General features: G+C 41.2%; 2 protein-coding genes across 3 annotated transcripts; both read left to right on the plus strand.

Moving 5' to 3' along the window:
- Positions 1–743: 743 nt before the first annotated feature.
- On the plus strand, positions 744–4,541 carry hcst (hematopoietic cell signal transducer). Of its 2 annotated transcripts, none has more exons than XM_071383944.1 (5): positions 744–819; positions 1,519–1,593; positions 3,434–3,460; positions 3,641–3,772; positions 4,260–4,541. In XM_071383944.1, the coding sequence occupies exons 2-5, from the start codon at positions 1,545–1,547 to the stop codon at positions 4,301–4,303; spliced, it is 252 nt and encodes an 83-aa protein (XP_071240045.1). In that variant the 5' UTR covers positions 744–819; positions 1,519–1,544; the 3' UTR covers positions 4,304–4,541. The 2 variants fall into 2 exon arrangements, with proteins under 2 accessions (XP_071240045.1, XP_071240046.1); XM_071383945.1 differs by having other exon boundaries at positions 3,434–3,454.
- A 3,823-nt stretch (positions 4,542–8,364) lies between these two features.
- tyrobp (transmembrane immune signaling adaptor TYROBP) lies at positions 8,365–13,181 on the plus strand. Its single transcript, XM_071384108.1, has 5 exons — positions 8,365–8,645; positions 11,457–11,477; positions 11,641–11,787; positions 11,881–11,945; positions 12,090–13,181. The coding sequence occupies exons 1-5, from the start codon at positions 8,600–8,602 to the stop codon at positions 12,144–12,146; spliced, it is 336 nt and encodes a 111-aa protein (XP_071240209.1). The 5' UTR covers positions 8,365–8,599; the 3' UTR covers positions 12,147–13,181.
- The last annotated feature ends 6,295 nt before the right edge of the window (positions 13,182–19,476 follow it).

Consider the following 19,476-nt stretch of genomic DNA (forward strand, 5'->3'; position numbering starts at 1 on the left):
CTCTGGAGATAACAAACAAGAATGTATCTGATAGTAACATCAGTCACTAGTCTATCATCCATAATTCCACAGGGTGGAAATGTGGCTGCGATCACTGCATTCTTACCTTAACGTGCTCTGCTGTTTGATCACAGGTCAGTTTAACGTCATTGAAGACATTCAGCTTCTCCTGTAAGGGCTGCAGCGCAGGCTTAACCTCCTCCTGAAATAAAAAAACAGAAGTTGGGTGTATAACATTGAATTATCAAAGACATTCAATTTCACCATATCAAAGTATTGACCGTGTTGTCCCCGTCTTCAATTGTTGTTTGGAATCTTGATTATTTTCAAAGTCCATGAAAAAGTCATACAATGTAAGTTAGTTGAATGGTGAATAGCTGAATGTCACAGCGCTATTCTGTTCTGTACTTTAATACATTTTACTTGAATCCCTCTTGCTCAGGTGAGTCAGGGGTGGAGCTATAAAAAAAGAACAGTACAAGGGTCATAGATTTCTGCAGTTATACTCTTCTCTGAATACCTATAATTAGTGTGCTTGGTTCACTATGAATTATACTGTGCTCTTGCATTGTTTGCTTTGAAACTATAAACATCAAACCAACTTCAAAATGTGCAGGCTGGTAAAACTACAATATAACTTTCAGAATTGTGAAGGCCTACAAACAGGCAATGTAGTGTATCAGACATATAAGGGCAACAGGGGAGGAGGAGTAGGAGGAGCATAGAAACATTTATTCAAAAGGGAAAACTCCTAGCAAGCCCTAGTGAAAGACAGTAACTGATCATCGTAGAAGGTTCTGTAGATAAGTTTACATTGAGGTAAGATCATTCTGTTTACAACGTATTCTTCTGTTTATTCTGGTTAACTTTTTTTCACTTGGAGTGTTGCTTCCATAGCACTCCACTAAAAGACATACGTTGAAATGTTTGTCTCAATTCAGATCATTTGATTAATATGTGTTACATTTTAAATCTGTAATTTCAGATTTTTGAATTGAATGTTTATTCTTTTGTTCAACTACATCATAAAAAAATAATTTGGTGTCTGTGTAGCATATCCAAACCTTTTTTTTTTTTTATATTCAACTTTTTATTAGCTAGTCCTATCTTCACAATTGCAAATACGCCCACAACCATATGTGACTCATTCTTATGGTGGTGACCTTTTCGAAGTACATTTTCTGTGGAAAAAAGTTTAGAGTCAAGGTGTTCTACTTCTGTTCCACTGAAATGGCAATCAGATGTGTGCAGTGTCAATGCGGAGAGTATGCACCGTATACCTTCTGTTTATAGACAAGTTGGACGCAAAGGAACCAATGCAACAACCAGCAATTCAGAGTAGTTTGTGTTCCCATGTGAAACCCATGCATCTCATATAATGTTGGTGTGAACATTGATGCTTCAATAAACCAGATGTCTTCTTGTGTGGTGACTTTACATTTCTCCATAGGGATATTGTATTGTGTTTGTAAATGCAGACATACATTATGTTAATACTATTGTGTTCTGTTCAAGTAGATATTGTACTGTGGTAATCACAGAACATGTCAGACAACACAGCATTGCTGATGGTTCTCTTCTTTTGCCTCTGTGGTAAGTGATGTGATGAACTTTCACACCTATACTCACACCCCTATCTGAATTGATGTTAGTTTGTGTGTGTGTGTGTGTGTGTGTGTGTGTGTGTGTGTGTGTGTGTGTGTGTGTGTGTGTGTGTGTGTGTGTGTGTGTGTGTGTGTGTGTGTGTGTGTGTGTGTGTGTGTGTGTGTGTGTGTGTGTGTGTGTGTGTGTGTGTGTGTGTGTGTGTGTGTGTGTGTGTGTGAGGCGCACGCTTCTGACTGCACCCTTGCACACATACAAGGTGGTCCCACACAGGAAAATAAGACCACAAAGCAGTTTGGGTAAACAGAAACTAAACTGCAGCCTCTATTGGTGTTCTACATGTAGGCTTCTCACCCTCAGACGTTCTAGTGAATTAGGTAATATTGTTTTTACTAAAGTTATATCTGTACAGTATACACTAAGTAACTCAAACATTAGGGACACCTTCCTAATATTGAGTTGCACTGCCACCTTTTGCCCTCTGAACAGTCTCAATTCGTCGGGGCATGGACTCTACAAGGTGTCGAATAGCATTCCACAGGGATGGGGACAAGAGATAGTCCCACCAAAAAAATCTAAAGGAAGTTTGGTCTGTAGTGTCTGTCCTATATCTGAGAAATACATTACATGGCCGAAGGTATGTGGACAGCCCTTCAAATGAGTGGATTCTGCTATTTCAGCCACACTTGCTGACAGGTGTATAAAATCGAGCCCACAGCCATACAATCTCCATAGAGAAACATTAGCAGTAGAATGGCCCGTACTGAAGAGCTCAGTGACTTTCGGAAAGGATGCCACCTTTCCAAAAAGTCAGTTTGTGAAATTTCTGGCCTGCTAGATCTGCCCATGTCAACTGCAAGTACAGTTAATGTGAAGTGGAAACATCTAGGAGGAACAACGGCTCAGCCGCAAAGTAATAGGCCACACAAGCTCACAGAACGGGACCGCCGAGTGCTGAAGTGCTGAAGTGCGTAGTGCGTACAAATTATCTGTCATCGATTGCAACACTAACTACAGAGTTCCAAACTGCCTCTGGAAGCAACGTCAGCACAAGAACTGTTCGTCGGGAGCTTCATGAAATGGGTTTCCATGGCTGAGCAATCACACATAAGCCTAATATCACCATGGCAATGCCAAGCGTCAGCAGGAGTGTTGTAAAGCTCGCCGCCATTGGACTCTGGAGCAGTGGAAGCACATTCTCTGGAGTGATGAATCACGCATTCACCATCTGTCAGTCTGACGGATGAATCTAGGTTTGGCAGATGCCAGGAGAGCGCTACCTGCCCGAATATATAGTGCCAACAGTAAAGTTTGGTGGAGGAGGAATAATGGTCTGGGGCTGTTAATCATGGTTCGGGCTAGGCCCCTTAGTTCCAGTGAAGGGATATCTTAACGCTACAGCATACAATGACATTCTAGACGTGCTTCCAACTTTCCAACTTTGTGGCAACAGTTTGGAGGACGGTCCTTTCCTGTTTTAGCATGACAATGCCCACGTTTTTCTGAACTCTTCAGTCTATTCTTGTTCTGAGAAATGAAGGCTGTTCCATGCGAGAAATTGCCAAGAAACTGAAAATCTCGTACAACGCTGTGTACTACTCCCTTCACAGAACAGCGCAAACTGGCTCTAACCAGAATAGAAAGAGGAGTGGGAGGCCCTCCCCTTCATCTACGCTGATTAAAATGTATTTAACAGGTGACATCAATAAGGGATCATAGGTTTCACCTGGTCAGTCGGTCATGGAAAGAGCAGGTGTTCTTGATGTTTTGTACACTCAGTGTATAATAGAATTACACTGACAATGATATATTTTTCATTTTTCTCCTTAAGAAAAAGTTGTGGCTGACCCAGGTACAAGTATGTATCATGATAAACACATATCATAATAAACATAACATCAGAACTGAGAGACACAAATTCCAGATTTTTCACACAATGGGGACCAAAATAATAATATTTCCTGTCACTTCACTCATCCCACTCTTGTCCTTCGTCCCCTCTCATCTATCTTCTCTATGATTCACCCTCCTCTACCAGATAACCCGTCCTGCTACAGGATCGAGCCTGGCACCATGGCTGGCATCATCATTGCAGACGTGATCCTGACCATTGCCATTGTCATTGTCACGTACCACTGTGCCAGCCGACGCAGACGTCGAAAAGAGAGGGGTAAAGTGCCATGCAGGGTTTTTTCATGAACATAATAATTCCCAACTTCTTTCATTGGATCAAGGGCCACTGCCCTCTGCCAACTACATTTACATTTACATTTAAGTCATTTAGCAGACGCTCTTATCCAGAGCGACATACAAATTGGTGCATTCACCTTATGATATCCAGTGGAACAACCACTTTACAATAGTGCATCTAACTCTTTTAAGGGGGTTAGAAGAAAACTATGAGCAATATTATATTTAGGGAAGTTTAGCTTCCCCCTTTTCTTGTTTTGCTTCCCTTTTATCCTCATCCTAGTATTAGAAGGAACAATGAACAGCTCTATATTATTCAAGTAAACCCAATAGACTCTGTAACACATGTACTGTTTATTAAGTGCTTGTAAACTGTAAATCACTAAATATCACTAGTATTTTGTATGTAAGAACATTTTTGAGAGCTCTAATGGTCTCTCTCTCTCTCTCTCTCTCTCTCTCTCTAGCTGATAAAGTCTACATGAATGTCAGGGCAAACTGCAAAACATGAGAATCCTCAGCAAGCACCAGAATTCTTGTTAGATATATTTGTATATACTGTGCAATCTTGTTTTACATCATATCTGTCAATACATTCTTGTGATTTGATTTGAAGTGTCTCAATGAACTGTTTTTTCACTGCCACCTCCTGGTGAAAACTCAAATCTACACCTTCAGATGTAAAAAAATCACACTGAAAGTTAGAATTATTTCAAGATTTACTCAAATAAAAAGGTGAAACACATGCACAACTTTGTGTTGACCCAGTTAGTATAGAGATGTACAGGAGGCTCCTAGCCACGATAAGCCTGTGTAGAGTATTATGTATGTGTGGTTTTTGATGTCTATCTGTCCTGTCCATGTCCATGTCTCTCAAAGAGGCCCACACACTACGCTTGGTTCTCAGACACTTTGTATCTCTGAACCATCTGTCTGATCAGCGTCCTGTCTATTGATGTCTCTCTCTCTCTCTCTCTCTCTCTCACACACACACACACACACACACACACACACACACACACACACACACACACACACACACACACACACACACACACACACACACACACACACACACACACACACACACACACACACACACACACACACACACACACACACACACACACACTTTTTCTCTCTCTCACACACACTGTCCTTGATTATTCTTAATCAAGTGAATCATTTTGTATATGTAGTTTGTTTTTAAATGATCAAATCAACAAACACAAAATGTAATGCCTAGTTCAATAACAACATACTCAAAAACCTTAAGCATGTAGAAACAGCAGTAGGAACCTGGGATTTTGTATTTTAATCATAAATATAGATTTGAGAAGACGCAACATGTTATATAGTGCATTCTGAAAGTATTCAGACCCCTTGACTTTTTCCACATTTTGTTATGTTACAGCCTTATTCTAAAATTGATTAAATTGTTTTTTACCCTCATCAATTTACACACAATACCCCATAATGACAAAGCAAAAAAAGATTTTTAGAAATGTTTGCAAATGTACTAAAAATAAAAAAGTATTCAGACCCTTTACTCAGTACTTTGTTGAAGCACCTTTGGCAGCGATTACAGCCTTGAGTCTTCTTGAGTATGACGCTACAAGCTTGGCACACCTGTATTTGTGGAGTTTCTCCCATTCCTCTCTGAAGATCCTCTCAAGCTCTGTCAGGTTGGATGGGGAGCATTGCTGCACAGCTATTTTCAGGTCTCTCCAGAGATGTTCGATCGGGTTCAGATCTGGGCTCTGTCTGGGCCACTCAAAGACATTCAGAAACTTGTGCTTAGGGTCGTTGTCCTGTTGGAAGGTGAACCTTCACCCCAGTCTGAGGTCCTAAGCGCTCTGGTTTTCATCAAGGTTCTCTCTGTACTTTGCTCCGTTCCTTTTTGCATCGATCCTGACTAGTCTCCCAGTCCCTGCCGCTGAAAAACAACCTCACAGCATGATTCTACCAGCACCATTCTTCACCGTAGGGATGGTGCCAGCTTTCCTCAATACGTGATTATTGGCATTCAGGCCAAAGAGTTAAATCGTGGTTTCATCAGACCAGAGAATCTTGTTTCTCTGAGAGTCTTTAGGTGCCTTTTGGCAAACTCCAAGGGGTCTGTCATGTCCCTTTTACTGAGGAGGGGCTTCAGTCTGGCCTCTCTACCATAAAGGCCTGATTGGTGGAGTGCTGCAGAGATGGTTATCCTTCTGGAAGGTTCTCCCATCTCTACAGAGGAACTCTAGAGCTCTGTTAGTGAGCATGGGGTTCTTGGTCACCTCCCTGACCAAGGCCCTTCTCCCCTGATTGCTCAGTTTGGCCAGGCTGTCATCTCTAGGAAGAGTCTTGGTGATTCCAAACTTCTTCCATTTAAGAATGATGGAGGCCACTGTGTTCTTGGGGACCTTCAATGCTGCAGACATGTTTTGGTACCCTTCCCCAGATCTGTCTCGGCGCTCTACGAACAATTCCTTTGACCTCATGGCTTGGTTTTTGCTCTGACATGCACTGTCAACTGTGGGACCTTATATAGACAGGTGTGTGCCTTTCCAAATCATGAATCATCAATTGAATTTACCACAGATGGACTCCAATCAAGTTGTAGAAACATGTCAAGGATGATCAATGTTGCTCCCGAGTGTTGCAGCGGTCTAAGGCACTGCATCTCAGAGCTAGAGGCATCACCACAGACCCTGGTTCGATTCCAGGCTGTATCACAACCGACCGTGATTGAGAGTCCCATAGGGTGGTGTACAATTGGCCCAGCGTCGTCCAGGTTAGGGTTTGGCAGGGGTAAGCCGTCATTGTAAATAAGAATTTGTTCTTACTGTAACTGACTTGCCAAATTAAATTAAGGTAACATTAAAAAAAATGTGAACAGGATGCACCTGAGCTCAATTTCGAGACTCATAGGAAAGGGTCTGAATCCTTATATAAATAAGGATTCTTTTTTTATTGTTAATAAATTTGCTAATATTTCTAAAAACCTGTTTTTGCTTTGACATTATGCACTAGTGTGTGTAGATTGCTGAGGTTTTAATTTTAAAAATCTATTTTAGAATAAGGAATGTAACAAAATGTGGGAAAAGTTAAGGGGTCTGAGTACTCTCCGAAGGCACTGCATGTGAATGAGTGTACATGGAATTTCCCTACATCCCTCACCCTAAAATAGCAATGTTGTTGCCTGAGAACCTTTTTGACCAGCGCCATAGAAATTGTTTTTATGAATGTCCAGTGTGTAGGCCTATATTAGTTTACCTACTCAACTCTGAGATGAAAGCACTTTGAACGTGAAGTGCCATGGTCAACCCACTGCCCCTGGTATGACAGTGTATGATGTTTGTCTCTGTGGTACACTCTGAAATGTGAACTGAGTTGACTGTTGATTTCCATCCACTGTATCTTTTATAGATAGGCTACCTTATGTCCCTAATGTAGGGAGGTGCTTATTGTGCCGACAGGGTAAGCTATCATTTCAGATGAACTTGTGGTTGAGAGAATCAGGCTTGGCTAGAGCTGCTCTCAGGTGTTGGTAACCACAACCTACAGAAAACCACAGGTCATGTTAGAAAGAATAAAAAAACTGCCAATCTGCAGGACGCTGAGCGGAAAAGGTTGAGTGTGGGCGCCATGGTAACAAGCAAGGCCTTTGTCAGAAACAAATAGCAGAGCTGACATCCCTCATCCACAATTAGCAGAAGAGGACTACACTGTCTGCTGAGATCTGGGTTCTTGATCTGTCAGATAACACTGTAGGGTGACAAATAAATGTCTATGATGCATGTCAATATTTGTCTAAAATATGTCTCTGTTTTCTACATTATGATTTGAACTGTTATTGAGTCACTGATAAAACCCGAAACGTGAAGGTCACAGTGTTCAGTTGACCCATCACAGTAGTGTATGAGGTGTATAGTGTGTCGAGGGTCCTCATGTTGATAGGCTAGGTCATTTCCTGAGCTGGTGTGAGTCTAACCACTAAAAGTCAGAAGTAAAACCCCTCCCTGACTTCTCTGGTATTGGCCTGACCTACCAATCAGGGAAGTGAAGTTCTGTTTGTATTTTTAAGAAATGGGTTTAGACACGCCTGCCTCACTGGCCCCCAGAAATGGCAAACTATACCAGCATTGTATATGAAGACAATGTTGGTATACATTACAATACAGTAACAGTAGCTGCTACTAATATAACACTGTATAGCCTCAACATGGTCAAAACTATAATGTTGATATCATGGCTAGTCAGTCCTTGCATCCATAGCAATGTCTATGAATTTGAGAATGGTTACATTTCTCCAGCCACATCCCAGCTTTTCCCTGAAACAGGGGCAGGGAGAACATGTTGGTATTGTTTCAACTGCTGATTGCTGCTTTAAGTATGAATCTAAATTAATAGAAATATGTCAAGAGGGTGAAAAAGTTATATTGGGGGAGAAAAGTTTTTAATATTTGAGCCACTGACAATGTCTTGTGTTCTCAAAACGACATATATGTTATCAATCTGTGTGAGCTGACGTGTGTAGAGTTCAACACTCATGTGGACATGACATCACAGGGGCAGAAACAGAAACTCACTCACTGGCTTCCTTGTCAGTCTGCTCCCCCTTTGCTCTCTCACACACGGACACACAGTTACAGGACACACAGACCACTGTCTCTAGCACTCCTACGGTTTACATATTACCTTGTCTGTTTTGCTAGCTCTACCACAGAGTCATTGGGGACAGATTACCTTGGACAAAGTACCAGGGACCCGGAGCCTTAGACCTCTCCTCTCCTCTAGTCTCCTTAGTAGGACCAGGCTGAAAATGGGCAAGGCCCTCTGTATCGTGGCTCCCCTGAAAGGAATGTTTGGTAAGTAGCTCTACATGTGGTCATATTATCAACAAACTATCTGTTGATAAGTAACTGCATGCTAAAGTTACGGTTAGGGTTAGGTTAAGAATAAGGGTTAGGGTAAGAGGTACGTTTAAGGTTAGGATAAGGCTTAAGGTTAGTAAATAGTTAGCTGACATGTTTAACCGTTACGTTCTCAAGTAACTGAGTTGACCTGTTTTTAAATTGTGATCATACTGATAATAGAGTTTCTCTACGCAACATATTGTGCATCATAGGAATAACAGGACAGTGGTTGGGAAGTCAGAGTCTTTAAAGAGGCATCCCTAGTTGTAAAGGATGTGGTTAAGTGTATGGATAAAAGTCAACATTGTGCTGTCCTCTTCATTGACCTGTCAAAGGCTTTTGATATTGTTGATCACTCACTGCTAATTCAGAGGCTTTCCTCAATTGGCCTAGATCAAGCTGCATGTAACTAGTTTAACAATTACTTGACAGACAGAACTCAATGTATATCTACTGATGATGTTAAATCAGGCTTCCTGGATATTATGAAAGGTGTCCCGTAAGGGTCGATTCCGGGTCCTGTACTTTTTACAGTTTACATTAACAATACCTACTTGTCTGTAAAAAATTGTAACCTGCACTTGTATGCCGATGATACTGTTGTGTATGCTATTGCCCCCACGGTTGACCAGGCTCTATCTGAACTACAGTCTGCCTTCATTGGATAACATACATAAAAGCTTAATTGACTTGAAATTAGTACTGAATGCAGGTAAAACTAAGTATATGTTGTTCTCTGGAGTGAATAAAAGTAAGTCTGATGATTTAAGCATAATCTACTTTGGATGGTTTCCATATTGATCGTGTCCGTGCTTACAAATATCTGGGCATCTGATAGATGAAAAGCAGTCTTTTAAAAAGCATATTGATGAGTTATACTGAAGAAAAATATAAAAGCAACATGCAACAATTTCAACAATTTTACTGAGTTAGTTCATATAAGGAAATCAGTCAACTGAAATAAATTCATTAGGCTCTAATCTATGGATTTCACTTGCCTGGGCAGGGACTCGGCCATGGGTGGGCCTGGGAGGGCATAAGCCCAACCACTTCTGAGCCAGGTCCATCCACTGGGGAGCCAGGCCCAGCCAATCAGAATTTGTTTTTCCCCACAAAAGGGCTTTATTACAGACCAAAATACTCCTCAGTTTCATCAGCTGTCTGGGTGTCTGGTCTCAGACAATCCCGTCGGTGAAGAAGCCAAATGTGGAGGTCCTGGGTTGGTGTGGTTACACGTGGTCTTCTGTTTTGAGGCCGGTTGGACGTACTGCCAAATTCTATAAAACGATGTTGGAGGCGGCTTATGGTAGAGAAATGAACATACAATTATCTGGCAACAGCTCTGGTGGACATTCCTGCAGTCAGCATGCTAATTGCATTCTCCCTCAAAACTTGAGACATCTGTGACAAAACCGCACACTTTAGAGTGGCCTTTTATTATCTCCAGTACAAGTTGCACCTGTGTAATGATCATGTTGTTAACCAGCTTCTTCCACACCTGTCAGGTGGATCAATTATCTTGGATCGGAGAAATGCTCACTCACAGGGATGTAAGTGTTCAGAAATGTAAATGTAAAATTTCAGAAAAATAAGCTTTTCTGTGCGTATGGAACATTTTTGGGATCTTCTATTTCAGTTCATGAAACATTGGACCAACACTTTACATGTTGCATATACATTTTTGTTCAGTATAGTTAACAAGCTGAGAATACAAATAGGCTTCTTCTATAGGAATATGTCCTGCCTCTCGCTAAATAGTAGAAAGCAGATTATTCAGTTGACGTTGCTATCGGTCCTAGACTATGGTGACTATACGAACACAGCTGCCACTTCATTAAAGCCATTAGATGCAGTTTATCATAGTGTACTGCGCTTTATTACTGGCGAGAATTTTTGTACAAATGACGGCATTCTCTACTGGAAAGTTGGTAGATGGTCTGATGTCACGTAGGTTGAAACATTGCTATGTTTCATTTATAAAGCCCTTTGACAAAAAGTCCCACTGTACCAAACATACTTACTAAACTTTAGACATAGAAGTTACCACACCCTGTCTCAGGGATGGCTAACTCCTAATTCCTTTGGTCTCTACTGAGTTAGGTAAATCAGATTTTAGTTTTCTTGCTCGTTATTTGTGGAACAATCTTCAGAATGTTCTTAATTAAATGTGATGTTCTGGTGCCTCTAGGGCAATTCAAAAAGTTGATTGAGGACCTTATAACTGATTGTGTTTGTTTTTTATAACTGTGTTTTTATTTCTGCTTGTGTTTTGTGTTTATATTTTGATGTGTGTATTTTCTGTAATTTATGTAATTCATGGCTCATCTGTAATTCATGGCTCATTTAGTTTCAGTATGACTCTGATAAAATAAAGGTTCAGTAAATAAGTCAGTAGTAAATATTTTCTAAAGGACACATAGGAGCACTTTTCTAAAGGACACATATCTAGTGTTAGAACTAGTTTTACCAAACAAATAAAAATGATTGTTGAAATAGAGTCTATGTGTTGACTTTTTGAAGTGTTTGTTTGTGCGAGTTGAGGGTGAATTGGGGGTGAATTTGGGAGTGAATTTACAAGAAATGTACCCAAAAAGAAGAAGTGTCCTTATTACAGTTTTTTTCACTTGCATTGGAGTCATTCAAGAGATATTATATAGATATTATACAGTACATGTTCTGTTATCTGCTTTGGAAGTGAATTACCACTCCCTTCCCTTATATTGCTATTTTCTTTCTTGATCCTTGATCTTTCTTTTTTTTCAGGTCCTGCCGAAGGAGAACAAGGTATTTGGCTGCTGTTGATACCACTATCGATTTTTGTAATAATTTAGAGCAGGTGCTTAACTTTAACCACTCTTTATACTATTTCAACTCATCCTATTTCCCAAAACTCTTGTGCCACAACCCATGTTTTGACTATGGTTAGTAATCAGAATGCTCTCTCCAGACTGTGGCCACTGCTATCAGATAGATGTGGGGGCAGTGGTGGGCATCATCGCCTGTGACATCATCCTGACCCTCCTCATCGCTCTCGCCGTGTTCTGTTTTGCTACCTTCCGGAAGAAGAGGAGTCAACAGGAATCCAGACTGGAGGGTGAGGGGTGTGTGTGTGTGTGACTGTGTTTGTGTGTGTGTGCTTGCATCCTCCACCCATCCCTAATCCCTCCTGTTTGTCACCTCTCCTCAGGTAAAGGGAAAACACTCACAGCATCAAAAAGGAAGACAGTAGAAATCACAGAGTCTCCCTACCAGGTACTGAGGCACTAACCATAGTAGAGCACAGTCCTCAAAGCATACAGAATATACATTCATATAGAGTAACTGTTTATGTCTGGTTTGATCCACTTATAATTCCTTCCCTGTTGAATTGTTTTATTTTTGCCTTTACTGTTGTAGGAGCTGCATGGAATTCAGTCAGACGTGTACAGTGATCTCCAACAGTTTCAGAAATGAGACTACTTTTTTGGACGGACTGCATGTATTTTGCTGCCTGGTGCTTAAATCTGACAAGGACTGAACTTTGCACATCTGGGATTTATATTTATACTCATCTCCTTACTGTTATCTTTCAACTTTTGTGTGTCTTTCTAATTGTACAGTTAATAGAATAGCATTAGACACATTCAAGAGATATTGTATATATTTGACATAAATTGACCTGTTAATGTTTGTTTAATATGCTACCTTTTATAGTGTTGTTTTCAATGATTTACATGCAATTTTATTTCATTATATATCTGTTATTTTGACTTAATTAAGTAATTTCTGTATATTAACGGGGTTATTTTATTCTATGTTTCATAAGTACATAATTTGTATATTGCCAGAAACAGTTCATGGAAGCCCCATTAATATTACCCACATGATGTTGGTGGCACCTTAATTGGGGAGGACTGGCTCATGGTAAAGGCTGAAGCCGGGTAGGTGGAATGGTATCAAACACATGGTTTCTATGGGTTTGATGACATTCCATTCGCTCCTTTCCAGCCATTATTATGAGCCGTCCTCCCCTCAGCAGCCTCCACTGATATTGCCTATTATTAATATTAGTCATATGATCTGAAAAACTATTAGTCAACTGGGATGAAAAACTTCCCAGAGATATTTTAAGTTGAGTTTCTGCCTGCTCCCTGTTAGTCATAAGCTGGAGTCCCTTACTCACTATAAACACCAGAGTTGTGGTTCATTTATAATAATGTGGGGGGGAAGTCTCTACATCCTCTTTGAAAATCATAAGAAATGAATATGAATATTAATAATTGCCTATGCTTGGAATGTGTTAGCCTGGCCGACGTGTGGACTTAGGTGTTAGGTGTCAACCATAATAGGATGTGTTTCTCAAAAAATGTTTAAAAAAAATGTTTTTAAGATTTAGGAGCTCAGTGCTGTTTATTGTATTGGTTAGGTGGTTACATATCAAATACATTGTTCAATGTTTTTATTCACAACTAAAATATGTCTCCATATCTAAAATAAACATTAACAAAACGTTTTGATTAATGAAAATCCTTCCCCAACATTTTTAGACCTACTTCAGATGTGTTTACATCTTGAATGAATTGCATCTTTCTAACACTGACATATTGAGGTAGGTTGTATAATCAAGTAGCATATCTAATCAAAACAAAGACACCACAGTTTTTTGCCCTTGCTGTAGGGTTGGTGAGTTGTAAACAATGGATCGCGTGTCAGCAGCTGGAAATTGATTGCGCTGCCACATTTGACTGAGCAGTCACTGGAACGGGAGTAAAGTTTCACTTAATAGATTAATAGACCGGGCGGGTCTCATAGACTAGACACCACATAGTAAACAAAAATCTGGGACACTGAAATTAGTATGTTAAGTGTGGTATGGTTACAAAAGTATAACGCAAATGTCTAGCAACTTTAGCATTTTAGCTAATTAGCAACTTTGCGACTACTTACTACCTTTTAGCTACTTTTCAACTATTTAAAACATGTTAGCTAACCCTTCACCTAACCCTAACCTTAACCCTTTAACCTAAATAATAACCCTAATCTTAACCAGTGGTGTAGTGCTATTTTGTTAGGTGAGGGAGCACAAAAATAACATGTTTTCATCAATCAAAGTTTGTACTGACAGATATAGCCTATAATTTTAGAATATGCATAAAATGCATCCTCCAATTGCAACATCTGGCTATGCCCACACATTTTGTGTAGCTTAGGCTACCTAATTTCAAAATAGGCCATCATCACTGTCAATCGTGAATGATAATTATTCATGTTTTACCGGTGAAAAGTCCAAACTGCTTCTGCATGCCAATCATTTGATTGATTATAATCAGTTTCATGGGAGTATGCATTTATATCTTCTTGAATTACTGTTTCTAAGTGAATTAGAGCAGATGGTGCTAACAAACTATTAGCCTTTCTTGTATTTTGTTTCAAAGTATATATCCTGCCTAGTGACGAACTCTGTTGAGTTTTGACACATTATCATTTTTGGGGGACTATTCAGCTCAGGCTAACCATCCTAACATCTCATTAAAGATGAGGCAGTGTTTTTGATGTAACAGTAACGATATAGGCCTACTATGCTATAGTATTATATTCTGTTCTGTTATGTAAAATGAAAATTCATAATTATGTGATCTAGACAATGATTCAGCATTGATCTAACTACTAAACAAGCACCGTTTTGAGAAGTAATAATCTTCTATTTGTAATAATAAGAATAATAAGTGATGAAAATGACCATTAGGTGTAGGCAACAGATTTTGATGAGATGTCATTTTAAGCAATTGTATCACCCTTCGTGGTGTTGAAAGGACAGCGCCAGGATCGCACAATTATGTTAATAAAGTTCAACCAACTGGTTGTGGTGCTGGAGGATAGCTGAAGGATAGCTCAGCCATTTGGCCAGTTCAGGAACAAACAACAATACTCCTTCAGTAGGCCTGTAGCCTAATAGGCCTGTGACTACTGTATGTGGTGTAGTTATTTGTAGTCTATAGCCTAATGAAAATACAAATACATACAGTAGAGGCCACATATTGTTCTGGGTTCCACTGTTCAAGAGGCGGTCCTTGGAGTTTTATGAATATCGAGGCAGACACACGTGTGTGCACACGTAGACTATTGTTTGGCATCATTATCGACAACGCCAGAGAGAAGACAGGGAAGAAACCACCATTTACCTACCTCTAGGCTGTTAAACAGTAACCGTCAAAAGTCTGGACACACCTACAGTGCTCATTCAAGTGTTGTTGTTTTTTTAAACTATTTTCTACATTCTAGAATAATAGTGAAGACATCAACACTATGAATTAACACATATGGAATCATGTAGTAACCAAAAAAGTGTTAAACAAATAAAAATATATGTTATATTTTAGATTCTTCAAAGTAGCCACCCTTTGCCTTGATGACAGCTTTGAACACTCTTGGTATTCTCTCAACCGGCTTTATGGGGAATCCTTTTCCAACCGTCTTGAAGGAGTTCCCACATATTCTGAGCACTTGTTGGCTGCTTTTCCTTCACTCTGTGGTCCAACTCATCCCAAACCATCTCAATTGGGTTGAGGTCGGGTGATTGTGTAGGCCAGATCATCTGATGCAGCACTCCATCACTCTCCTTGGTCAAATAGACCTTACACAGCCTGGAGGTGTGTTTTGAGTCATTGTCCTGTTGAAAAAAAAATGATAGTCCCACTAAGCCCAAACCAGATGGGATGCCGTATTGCTGCAGAATGCTGTGGTCGCCATGCTGGTTAAGTGTGCCTTGAATTCTAAATAAATCACTGCTAGTGTCACCAGCAAAGCACCCCCACACCATCACACCTCCTCCTCCACGCTTCACGATGGGAACCACACATGCAGAGATCATCTGTTCACCTTCACCTCTGTATCTCACAAAGACTTGATGGTTGGAACCAATAATCTCAAATTTGGACTCATCAGACCAAAGGACAGATTTCCACCGATCTAATGTCCATTGCTCGTGTTTCTTGGCCCAAGCAAGTCTCTTCTTCTTATTGGTGTCCTATAGTAGTGGTTTCTTTGCAGCAATTCGACCATGAAGGCCTGATTCACTCTGTCTCCTCTTATTTATTTATTTATTTTATTATTTCACCTTTATTTAACCAGGTAGGCAAGTTGAGAACACGTTCTCATTTACAATTGCGACCCGGCCAAGATAAAGCAAAGCAGTTCGACACATACAACAACACAGAGTTACACATGGAGTAAAACAAACATACAGTCAATAATACAGTAGAAGAATAAGTCTATATACAATGTGAGCAAGTGAGGTGAGATAAGGGAGGTGAAGGCAAAAAAAAGGCCATGGTGGCGAAGTAAATACAATATAGCAAGTAAAACACTGGAATGGTTGATTTGCAGTGGAAGAATGTGCAAAGTAGAGATGGAAATAATGGGGTGCAAAGGAGCAAAATAAATAAATAAATAAATACAGTAGGGAAAGAGGTAGTTGTTTGGGCTAAATTATAGATGGGCTATGTACAGGTGTAGTAATCTATGAGCTAATCTGACAGCTGGTGCTTAAAGCTAGTGGGGGAGATTTCAGAGGGTTTCCAGTTTCAGAGATTTTTGTAGTTCGTTCCAGTCATTGGCAGCAGAGAACTGGAAGGAGAGGCGGCCAAAGGAGGAATTGGTTTTGGGGGTAACCAGAGAGATATACCTGCTGGAGCGCGTGCTACAGGTGGGTGCTGCTATGGTGACCAGCGAGCTGAGATAAGGGGGAACTTTACCTAGCAGGGTCTTGTAGATGACCTGGAGCCAGTGGGTTTGGCGACGAGTATGAAGCGAGGGCCAGCCAACGAGAGTGTACAGGTCGCAGTGGTGGGTAGTATATGGGGCTTTGGTGACAAAGCGGATGGCACTGTGATAGACTGCATCCAATTTATTGAGTAGGGTATTGGAGGCTATTTTGTAAATGACATCACCGAATTCGAGGATTGGTAGGATGGTCAGTTTTACAAGGGTATGTTTGGCAGCATGAGTGAAGGATGCTTTGTTGCGGAATAGGAAGCCAATTCTAGATTTAACTTTAGATTGGAGATGTTTGATGTGAGTCTGGAAGGAGAGTTAACAGTCTAACCAGACATCTAGGTATTTGTAGTTGTCCACATATTCTAAGTCCGAGCCGTCCAGAGTAGTGATGTTGGACAGGCGGGCAGGTGCAGGCAGCGATCGGTTGAAGAGCATGCATTTAGTTTTACTTGTATTTAAGAGCAATTGGAGGCCACGGAAGGAGAGTTGTATGGCATTGAAGCTTGCCTGGACTGTTAACACAGTGTCCAAAGAAGGGCCAGAAGTATACAGAATGGTGTCGTCTGCGTAGAGGTGGATCAGAGACTCACCAGCAGCAAGAGCGACATCATTGATGTATACAGAGAAGAGAGTCGGTCCAAGAATTGAACCCTGTGGCACCCCCATAGAGACTGCCAGAGGCCCGGACAACAGACCCTCCGATTTGACACACTGAACTCTATCAGAGAAGTAGTTGGTGAACCAGGCGAGGCAATCATTTGAGAAACCAAGGCTGTCGAGTCTGCCGATGAGGATGTGGTGATTGACAGAGTCGAAAGCCTTGGCCAGGTCAATGAATACGGCTGCACAGTATTGTTTCTTATCGATGGCGGTTAAGATATTGTTTAGGACCTGGAGCATGGCTGAGGTGCACCCATGACCAGCTCTGAAACCAGATTGCATAGCGGAGAAGGTATGGTGGGATTTGAAATGGACTGTAATCTGTTTGTTGACTTGGTTTTCGAAGACCGTAGAAAGGCAGGGTAGGATAGATATAGGTCTGTAGCAGTTTGGGTCAAGAGTGTCCCCCCCTTTGAAGAGGGGGATGACCGCAGCTGCTTTCCAATCTTTGGGAATCTCAGACGACACGAAGGAGAGGTTGAACAGGCTAGTAATCGGAGTTGCAACAATTTCAGCAGATAATTTTTGAAAGAAAGGGTCCAGATTATCTAGCCCGGCTGATTTGTAGGGGTCCAGATTTTGCAGCTCTTTCAGAACATCAGCTGACTGGATTTGGGAGAAGGAGAAATGGGGAAGGTTTGGGCGAGTAGCTGTGGGGGGTGCAGTGCTGTTGACCGGGGTAGGGGTAGCCAGGTGGAAAGCATGGCCAGCCGTAGAAAAATGCTTATTGAAATTCTCAATTATAGTGGATTTGTCGGTGGTGACAGTGTTTCCTATCTTCAGTGCAGTGGGCAGCAGGGAGGAGATGTTCTTATTCTCCATGGACTTTACAGTGTCCCAGAACTTTTTTGAGTTTGTGTTGCAGGAAGCAAATTTCTGCTTGAAAAAGCTAGCCTTGGCTTTTCTAACTGCCTGTGTATATTGGTTTCTAGCTTCCCTGAAAAGTTGCATATCACGGGGGCTGTTCGATGCTAATGCAGAACGCCATAGGATGTTTTTGTGTTGGTTAAGGGCAGTCAGGTCTGGAGAGAACCAAGGGCTATATCTGTTCCTGGTTCTAAATTTCTAAAGGGGGCATGCTTATTTAAGATGGTGAGGAAGGCATTCAAAAAAAATAACCAGGCATCCTCTACTGACGGGATGAGATCAATATCCTTCCAGGATACCCCGGCCAGGTCGATTAGAAAGGCCTGCTCGCTGAAGTGTTTCAGGGAGCGTTTGACAGTGATGAGGGGAGGTCGTTTGACCGCTGACCCATTACGGATGCAGGCAATGAGGCAGTGATCGCTGAGATCTTGGTTGAAAACAGCAGAGGTGTATTTAGAGGGCAGGTTGGTTAGGATGATATCTATGAGGGTGCCCGTGTTGACGGCTTTGGGGTGGTACCTGGTAGGTTCATTGATAATTTGTGTGAGATTGAGGGCATCAAGCTTAGATTGTAGGATGGCTGGGGTGTTAAGCATGTTCCAGTTTAGGTCGCCTAGCAACACGAGCTCTGAAGATAGATGGGGGGGCAATCAGGTCACATATGGTGTCCAGAGCACAGCTGGGGGCAGAGGGTGGTCTATAACAGGCGGCAACAGTGAGAGACTTGTTTTTAGAGAGGTGGATTTTTAAAAGTAGAAGTTCAAATTGTTTGGGAACAGACCTGGATAGTAGGACAGAACTCTGCAGACTATCTTTGCAGTAGATTGCAACACCGCCCCCTTTGGCCGTTCTATCTTGTCTGAAAACGTTGTAGTTAGGGATGAAAATGTCATAATTTTTGGTGGTCTTCCTAAGCCAGGATTCAGACACGGCTAAAACATCCGGGTTGGCAGAGTGTGCTAAAGCAGTGAATAAAACAAACTTAGGGAGGAGGCTTCTAATGTTAACATGCATGAAACCAAGGCTATTACGGTTACAGAAGTCATCAAAAGAGAGCGCCTGGGGAATAGGAGTGGAGCTAGGCACTGCAGGGCCTGGATTCACCTCTACATCACCAGAGGAACAGAGGAGGAGTAGGATAAGGGTACGGCTAAAAGCTATGAGAATTGGTCGTCTAGAACGTCTAGAACAGAGAGTAAAAGGACGTTTCTGGGGGCGATAAAATAGCTTCAAGGAATAATGTACAGACAAAGGTATGGTAGGATGTGAATACAGTGGAGGTAAACCTAGGTATTGAGTGATGATGAGAGAGATATTGTCTCTAGAAATATTGTATTGTATTATTATATTATATTGTCTCTCTTGTCTCTTAACAGTTGATGTTGAGATGTGTCTGTTACTTGAACTCTGTGAAGCATTTATTTGGGCTTCAATCGGCGGCTGGTAACTCTAATGAACTTGTCCTCTGCAGCAGAGGTAACTTTGGGTCTTCCTTTCCTGT

The sequence above is a fragment of the Salvelinus alpinus genome, chromosome 35, assembly GCF_045679555.1.
Source record: "Salvelinus alpinus chromosome 35, SLU_Salpinus.1, whole genome shotgun sequence".
Classification (NCBI taxonomy): Eukaryota; Metazoa; Chordata; class Actinopteri; order Salmoniformes; family Salmonidae; genus Salvelinus; species Salvelinus alpinus.

What these genes read in the sequence shown, in the direction of transcription:
- hcst (XM_071383944.1), top strand. Translation starts at nt 1,545, where the DNA reads ATGTCAGACAACACAGCATTGCTGATGGTTCTCTTCTTTTGCCTCTGT. An exon ending in TCTCTTCTTTTGCCTCTGTG is followed by an intron (nt 1,594 to 3,433) that starts GTAAGTGATGTG and finishes TTTCTCCTTAAG; the next exon opens with AAAAAGTTGTGGCTGACCCA. An exon ending in CAGACGTCGAAAAGAGAGGG is followed by an intron (nt 3,773 to 4,259) that starts GTAAAGTGCCAT and finishes CTCTCTCTCTAG; the next exon opens with CTGATAAAGTCTACATGAAT.
- tyrobp (XM_071384108.1), top strand. Translation starts at nt 8,600, where the DNA reads ATGGGCAAGGCCCTCTGTATCGTGGCTCCCCTGAAAGGAATGTTTG. An exon ending in TCCTGCCGAAGGAGAACAAG is followed by an intron (nt 11,478 to 11,640) that starts GTATTTGGCTGC and finishes TGCTCTCTCCAG; the next exon opens with ACTGTGGCCACTGCTATCAG. An exon ending in ACAGGAATCCAGACTGGAGG is followed by an intron (nt 11,788 to 11,880) that starts GTGAGGGGTGTG and finishes ACCTCTCCTCAG; the next exon opens with GTAAAGGGAAAACACTCACA.